General features: G+C 37.0%; 1 protein-coding gene across 1 annotated transcript; it reads left to right on the plus strand.

Annotated features, from left to right (window-relative positions):
- Positions 1 to 896: 896 nt before the first annotated feature.
- LOC132108073 (synaptotagmin-like protein 2) lies at positions 897 to 8,109 on the plus strand. The gene is made up of 7 exons (XM_059514567.1): positions 897 to 1,013; positions 2,599 to 2,819; positions 4,462 to 4,613; positions 4,720 to 4,840; positions 5,278 to 5,344; positions 6,632 to 6,749; positions 6,841 to 8,109. The coding sequence occupies exons 2-7, from the start codon at positions 2,719 to 2,721 to the stop codon at positions 7,662 to 7,664; spliced, it is 1,383 nt and encodes a 460-aa protein (XP_059370550.1). The 5' UTR covers positions 897 to 1,013; positions 2,599 to 2,718; the 3' UTR covers positions 7,665 to 8,109.
- The last annotated feature ends 697 nt before the right edge of the window (positions 8,110 to 8,806 follow it).

An 8,806-nucleotide genomic window follows, 5' to 3' on the forward strand; every position in this document is an offset into this window, starting at 1 on the left:
TTAATCTAATTGTTGCAGTTCACTCAAGTGATCGAATCAATACTTTGAAGCTTAACGGAGGTTTACAAATGTTTGATAGATTTGAGAGTTTGTACTCGCTTGCCTCTTAATAATGAAACCTTGCTCCTACTTGTTAAACATAAGCCAGGTTAAACCTGTTCTAATATAAACTTGTTGAGGGAATCAAAAAGACTACATTTTAATATTTATTTTCCTTGTATGTACCAGGAAATAAAGTAATATATAGACACAGTCATGTTGTGTTCCTGAATCTGCTTTTAACAAACGTAAATGATTTGGTAAATGATTCAATGATTCACTCATTAACACAGTCATTTGTCGCCACCTACTGGTGAATATAACCTACAGAAAAACTGAAAAGTCATCATCATTGACGCAGAGACTGTCTGGAACATCAAAAAACAAAAGTCCCAGTGCTGTTGTATATCAGCATTCACTAATCAAATTAGGATCTAAACGAATCATTGTATAACAGCAGTACAGAAAAACGGAGGACTTATGTAATAATGTTGTTGTTTGCACAGACCCTGGCTGACTGAATTACTAATCACAAATTATGTATTAATATCAATATGCAGACAAGTTTTACATTAGGTGGTTCTGTAGCCTATCCATCATTTAGTGGGTTTATATAGCCTAATTTATGAGAACATATTTATTTTATATATATATTTTATATATATATATTATAAATATTTCAATGTTTGCGCATAGGGCCTTCATTATACTGTCCATTTACATTCTTTAGGAAACAACTTTAATGCGTTAACGTCACGCGAGGTGTTTGCGTGAAATACGCACGCCGCATACTTCCGATTGGAGCGTTCTATCTTGGCGCGTCGCGTTGACCACTCAAACCTAGTCTTTGATTGGTCGACTGGAAGCCGACGTCAAGACTCCGTCCACCCCTGAGAGACGCGTCGCTCGAGCAGTGAAGATGTTCTGTACTGCGCGTCAGAAAGGCGCTCCAGAGGTTCTGCCACGGAAACAAGGTGAGCTAAAACCTTATATACCTGTCGTTAAGTTTGTGAAGATTGTTTTGCCACTACAGAATATATACACGAGCCTCTAAAATACTTATAGCCTAAATACATTCTTCAAGGTTGTCATTGTGTTCGGTCTCGAGTAAACTAATGTTAGGCTACATGAAAAGTAAAGTGTTTCGATCGATAGACTCACATAATTCATATAAAACTGTATTTAGTCTGTATTTATAATACGGGATTACTAATCAACGGTTGGTATTGATTATTTAAATGATTTTGATGTGAAGAAAAGTAGTTGTGACAGGTTATTGTTATTGCCTTCCCCGCTCGTGAGATCTTGGATATGTATCACTAATGAATGTAACGCATTTATGCCTTTTTAAAAATGCAATACGGAGGAATAATGAATTTAAGAGAGAACAGAAAAGGAGCAGATGAATCCCCGTTTTATCACTGCAGACAGGGATACGCCACATTATCCTGTTTTTCAAATTCAATTACATGTCTTAACACGTCAACAGATGGACACCTAAAGCTCCAAGGTGCTTCAGTTATTTTACACAACCAGAATAAATACCACTTTAACTTATTGTCACTTGTCCTGTTTATTAAAAAGTGCAATTTAAGTTGAAATGTTTATGTATGAAATGTTTGTTTACTAAGAGCTTATTCAATTGAATCCAGCCTAATGAAATTTGCAAAGAGCCTCATTTGATAAGTCAGAAGACCTTTGGACAAGAAACAGGATTCAGGATGAGACATTACAGCATCAAATACCGCAGATACATCAGCATGTTAAATCCATTACTCATGTGCTCTTGATGGTTTGTTTTGTTTAATCATACCAGACACATTCATAATTTCAGATTTGAGTCAGACTCTCAAGAGAATTCGTACAGTATTTCCATAAGCTCCTCACTAATGTAAAGCATTAACCTTTCAATGCTATTTTATTGTTCGCTTGTTGTTTGTATAATGTTATGTATTAGGTTGATTTTGTCATTTCTTTGAGACTTGTTTTGATCCAGGTGTAACCCAGAGTAAATAATGTTTCAGTGAGCTGTTTTCAAATATTTGCAGAGTTAATGTGACACACTGTTGTCTTAAGCATTACATATGGTCATATGATCATGTAAGGATTTTTTTTTTTACAAATTAAATCGTGTTCTTATTTTTCTGTGCATAGAAATAAACCAATAATTTTAATAGAACATCAAAGCCATTATCTGAGATGACTTTTAAATGGGAGCAGCATGCAATTTATGATCAATGGAAAAGTTCATCATTTGTTTTCATCATGCTCGATCTAAAGGTCTGCCCCTTCTCATGGTCAACTGACAGTGCCGTCACATGTTTTGTCTAATCTCAGCGTTCGCTAAACAGGCTCTCACTCAGCTTCATTGTGCACTTATTTAGAATCGCATTTCATTCCAAATTACTTCAAATTCAGCATACAAATTGGGTTACATTTGTCCTTTCCATTAAATAAATGAGTGCATCATTCTCTAATTATTATATTTTCGTAGAAAAGCCTAATCTGATGTGAATGAGACTAATGGAGCACTATGATGTTTTGGTGTGCTGATTGCAGGTGCTGTAATTGTGCATAATGAAATGCAGGTGATTCAGGAAGAACAACAGATAGCAGTGTGGACTCTGTGCTAGTCTCAGTGCTAGAGTCCCCCCAACTGTGAGAAGAAAAGTGGTCATCATGATAGACCTGAGCCACCTGAGCGAGGAGGAGCAGGAGATGATCATGACGGTTTTAAAGAGGGATGCTGAGTTGAAGAAAGCAGAGGAGGAACGAATCAAGTAAGACTGCATAACCAGCATAATCAAATTTTCATTTGAAGGCTAAATGACCTCCTTAATGTATAATGATAGCTGATCTCAAGCAGTGGCAGCAATGTGAGATACAATTTTAAATCAGTTTTAAGTTGATTTTTTAAAAATAATTATTATAAATGGCATTTTATGACATCAACTGAGGTATTACACTGAATATTCATATCTAAAAAATTTTTTTAAAAGGTGATTAAAACATTAGTAAATCGGAAATACACTTTCCCTTGTACGTTCACATACAATTTAACTTAAAATATGCATTACTCTTCAAAAGTTTGAGGTTAATAATTAATACCAAACTGATCAAAAGTGACAGTAAAGACATTTATAATGCAATTTCTATCCATCAAAAAATAATGAAAAACTGAATTCGTTTTTTTTTTTTTTGAAGATAAGCTGCACAATTGTTTTATTGTATTTTTGACTAAATCATAGTTTTATTGTTATGTGAGCATAAGAGACAAAAACATTTAAAAAAATACAATCTTACCAACCACAAACCTTTGCAAATGCACATAATGACAGTAATTTTAGACATATCTATTGAAATACAACATAATACAACATGAAAAAACAGGGCATTAATCCAAAAACAAACACTAAGGGGGTTCACTCGAATGAACGCCATTGCACTTGCAAACTATTTGTTCTCGTGTTTAATGCTTTGAATGGAGACTGGCAGTCTACATGAAAGGAAGAATGCAGAATCTGACCATGTCTGGGTGATTTCCCTGTGTTCAGCCTCAACCGTACTCAACCTTATAAAAGGATTAAGTCTACCCTTGTGAAATAATTGTCTTGGCCGTTTCACATGACCAACATAGTTTCCCTTCCTTCAAAAGCAAAGAAGTGTTCCAATAGTTCCTACCAAACTCATGATTTGAATCAAACAAATTAAGAATCACTGCAAATGCTCACAATGTCTTGATTATGGTTGTTTTGAAATTTTAACTATTTGTAGCATTTAACATTAACCACCTCTCAAACATGTCATAGTATAATGATTCGTTTCGACCTTTCGAGCTGTATTTCTAAAGAAATCATTCAATAAAACTCCTTATCATTAGAGTCTGAATTACTTAACAGGTTACAGCTACTGGGAACATTGATAGTACCCAAGAAGCAGCCATTATGAGAGATGTAGTATTTGCAAAGCAAACAGAGTCAGTATTGAAGACAGTTTTGTGTGTTTAAGTCAATGAAGGAAGAGTTTGTCCCGACTCTTTGGTAATAAGGAATGTTATTGATTTAAGAGGCTCTCATAAAGGAGAGCTGTGTAATGTAATAAAAAAATAAAGTGCAATGAGGTACCGACATTTGGAAAGCTCAGTTTATGGTCCTAGTGCTCAAAGAACTTCCTTGAGACATTTGTACAGTGCATAAAAAGTAATCAACATTTTGCGACCAAACAACAGAATATGTGATAAGTGCCATGCTTTCTGTCCTTGATGGTTTATGGAGAAAACTAATTTGCAGCCTGTGGAATGCATGGTATTTGTCCAAAGGACCATGCTGAGGTGAGACTATATTAGGTTAGATGCTTGTTGCTGGGAACTGTTGATGATTTTAATTTTTCTCACCCAAGTTGAACCTCTCATCTGATTCCCAGACATCTGCAGAAAGCCGTCCCAGAGGAAGTCAAACGCAAATTTATGTCAGGAGAATGGTTCTATGAAGCAAAGTCACAGAGACACCAGGACAGGATTCATGGCTCTGAAATCATCATGGCATCGATGAAGCAAAGGAAACCCTCAGTTGTTGGTGAGACCAAAAAGCCTACGGTTTAAACATGCAAATCCTCAGGTTTAAATGCTTTGATAGCAAGCATATTTAACACCAGTAAACATCTCGCGATCCTCCTATATAGAGTATTTAACCAAGTCGTGGGGCGGCAGATCCAGAAGCATCAGTCGAAAAGATAGTGATGTCAACATGACGTCTCCTAAAGTCACACAAACTACTGAGTCCTCAGAGCATCTAAAAGAGAGGTAATGCTAAATGTTCATGTACAAAAGCACAAATATCAGCATCTACGGTTCAGTGAGGTTGGCATAATCCTTCACTGAATATCTAGACACACATAGTATATCTCATCTATCTATGTATTCATCAACTTATCTGGAACAACAGGAGTAATAACTGTTCACGCTTGCCAGAACCCTTTGGTTTGCACTGTGTATGCAACTTCCACCCCTCCCAGGCACTTTGTGTGCTTTACAGGTGTGGATACCTTATGATTTAAAGATCTTTATGACTCGACAAGGGTCAACAGAGGAGTTTGCACGCTGTCCTCTTAAAGTACTCTGCCTGTGAAGGTTTAATTGATCCTGATCATTGCAGGATGTCTTGTAGAACGGGACTTGTTTTCTTTTGCTTCTTATGAATGCAAGCATAAACATGCAATTGCTATTTCTTTTAAAATTAGGGAAAATTGTGAGACATTAGAAGTTCAGCAAGAAAAACTAAACATCGGCATGAGATCGCCATCCAAGGTATGTAAATGCTCATTAAACTATACAACCATATCAGGGTCAACTGCATTCATTCCTGTATATCTTTGGGGAAACACTTAAAGGGGTCATATCATAAGGAATCAAAATGTCAAAACATCCTCTCCAGTCCAAATAGACCAGGGATCCTCAAATCTGGACCTCGAGATCCACTTTCCTGCAGAGTTTAGCTCTAACCCTAATCAAACACACCTGAGCAAAGTAATCAATGCCGATTAATGTCTTTGGGATCATTAGAAAATCACAGGCAGGTGACTTTGATCAGGGTTGGAGCTAAACTCTGCAGCACATTGGACCTCCAGGGTAAGATTTGAGGAGCCATGAAATACACCATTTATTAAAAATGTGAGAAAATGGTTTCTACGGAAATTTCATGACTTACAGCTATCAAATGTATATTAAAGAGCATGTCTATTGCTATTTCATGCTTTCCGACTTATTTACATTGCTAAAGAATTGGATTCTCATGCTATACATGACCAAAGTCTTAAAGATCGAGTTGAGTATTTCTGTGCCAAAGACACCCCTTCAGGGTTTTTATAGGTTTTGGAAAGTTTTTTTTTTCGAGTATGGCCATGTATGATGTTATAAAGAGTGAATTTCCTTGTGTAGGCACTTCTCCAGGTAGCAGTTGCCCTTGACAGCTGTACACTCTTTTACAAATCGGATAAAATTAAAGACTCTTTGGCAATATAAAGGATGCAATACTACTCTATAGGTACTCAAGATTAACATGAGATTGGCAGAAACCGTGTGTTATGTCCACTTTAACATACTGTATGGCCGCCCACATTTAGACATCAACAACACCTACCTGTACTTAGAAACTTGGTCCACCTGGTCAGTATGTGGTACTAAGGAGGATTCTGCCACAATATAATACAGGCTTTGAAAAGAGGCTGTTATTTAAGGATGGGGCAGAGCAAACAGTATATAAAGTATATTGGATTCACCAGCAGACCTGCAGCTTGTGAGTAAACACAGCTGTTTCTCATGCCACATGCAACCTGGGTGTTAGGTGTAGGGTCTTATTTCTATGTATCAGATATAGGGTAGAAAACTGTCATGAATTTGATCTAAAATTCATATCTTCGGTAACACTACAGGATAAGTTAATAAATAAAATTACTTAATACAATGTATGATATGACCCCTTTAAAGTCTTGGCCACTGAGTGAAAGTCAATGCCAAGCAACAAATAAATCAATATGGCATCAATAATAAAATGTATTTATTCATTGTAAACTTTGTCTGTTTACCTGGTTCCAGCCAAGGCACAACCCATTTAACAGTGTTCCAGTAGAGCTTGATTTTGAGGAAACTGATATCCACTTTACATCAGGACCTGGTCTCAGGAAATCATTAGACAGAGGCTCTGATTCACAAGGTTTATGTGGCAACTTGTTGTATAATGTTAATTTGTGCTTTGACATTTGTAGTTTTGTGCTCTCCCATGCTTACAAGTCTCATATTTGCAGTAAAACATCAGGAAGCAAGTCATGGTGTAGGTAATAGTGAGGTTTTTAACACCCCACACAACAAACCTCCTGGTCAAAAGCCTGTGCCAAAGAAGAGGACCAAAATCAACAAACCACAGAGCTCTGTCTCAGACAGCACCAATTCTGTGTCCAGCCAGGGTGTGTCCACCACAGCAGGCTCAGGTATTAGGTCTCCACCACCAAGTATCCCTAAACATAGCTCCAATGAGCCCTCTCTCAAGAGCCAGCTGCCGCAACCAGTAGTGTCCTTAAGCTATGTTCGCAAAAACAGCAGTCAAGAAAAGGATCTTGAAGAATCTAGACTTTCTCTGGGTAGTACAGAAGAATCAGGTAGCAAAACTGAAAACAAAGAGCAGTTTAGCTCTCCTTCACCACTGAAGTTGCCAAAGTCACGTTTACCAGTAAGAGCTTCATCGCAACTGATAAACCCTCCACAAAGCTTACAAGAAAAGCCAAAAATAAAACCACGTCTAAGTCTGAACTCTATCACAAGAGGAGATGATGCCAAAAAAGTGGAAGAACTTGTAAAACAAAGAAGAGAAACAAATAGTTGCCATCCTCAGACATCAAGTATGGAATTAGAGGGCCAAAACATTTCTGGTGAAATTAACCTTCCACGTGAGAATGCAATGTTCACGTTGACTGACAACTCTGCAAAGCCACTGGATGAGATCACTGCCCCTCAACCTACGATGCACAAATCTGGGAATGTGGAAAATCATATGAGTCTTTATCCAAAATCAGAAACGATAGGAACTGAAGAAAATATGAAGAAAACTGTTGGTATGAGCCACATTTTTTAGAAATGTAAAGATTTGTTAAAGGAAATATTCACCCAAAAATGAGAATTTTTGTTATTTACCCATCATCATGTCATTTCAAACCTGTAAGACTGACTGACTTCTGCCGAACACAGGGGATAATTTAACAAGCAGTCGGTTAAATTTTGGGTGAGCTGACAAATAATGGCAGTGACACTGGGTCTCAATTGAGTGCCTAAAGCACCCAAGTGTGTCAGCAAAATACACATTTCACATTTTGGTAAAATACTATTTGATATTCAAGCACTCATCCAGTTCTTCACACTCCAGTCCGGTAGGTGATGGAAATGTTCACCCTTCTACTGCGTCAACAAACCAACTTACAAGAAAATGCCAACAATATAGAAAATTCACACAATTAGATATTTATTACATTTTCTTCTTTGTGCTTCTACTGCTGTGTTCTGCAGAAGAAAGAAAGTCATATGGGTTTGGAATGACATACAGGTTAGTAAATGATAACATGATTTTCATATTTGGGTGAAATAATCTTACATTTAAATTTAACTGAATACAATTTTTGCTTACAATAGTGTTGTCTAGAATTTCTGGCCATTTAGTGCTACACTGTTTTGTTGTATTTTTACAGATCACCAATTTCCTAGATCCCTCAAAATAACAGATACATTCAACAAGACAGATGCCTCAACTGACTATGAGACTGACAGTGGCCCCCTTGTCTTCAGTATAAAACAAAATACTAATAACTCAAAACAAGAAGATGCCAAAAAGGAAACCATGACAGATGAATATATTTCCACACCTACTGATGAACCAGGAGATTCCATTGCCAAAGTTCTTGAGTGGTTTAGCAGAAGCTCAGACAGCAGTGATATGCTTGATGTAGAGAGCAATGTCCAAGACATGGAGGACGACACCAAGATCGATGACATAGACTTTGAAGATGACATTGATCAGAGAGCAAAACCAAGAGATAATGTGTACTTAATCATACCACGCCAAAGTGAAGAAGTTCCATCAGAAGTCAATACAATATTTCTACAACAGACAGATTGGGGAAAGGACCAGAGTGTTGAGCCTTCCCATAATTCTCCAAAAGAAAAGAGAAGATATGAATCTGCTTCTTACAAAGAACCTCTCATCAAGAAACCTTCTATTGACTG

Source organism: Carassius carassius, chromosome 28, assembly GCF_963082965.1.
Source record: "Carassius carassius chromosome 28, fCarCar2.1, whole genome shotgun sequence".
Lineage (NCBI taxonomy): Eukaryota > Metazoa > Chordata > Actinopteri > Cypriniformes > Cyprinidae > Carassius > Carassius carassius.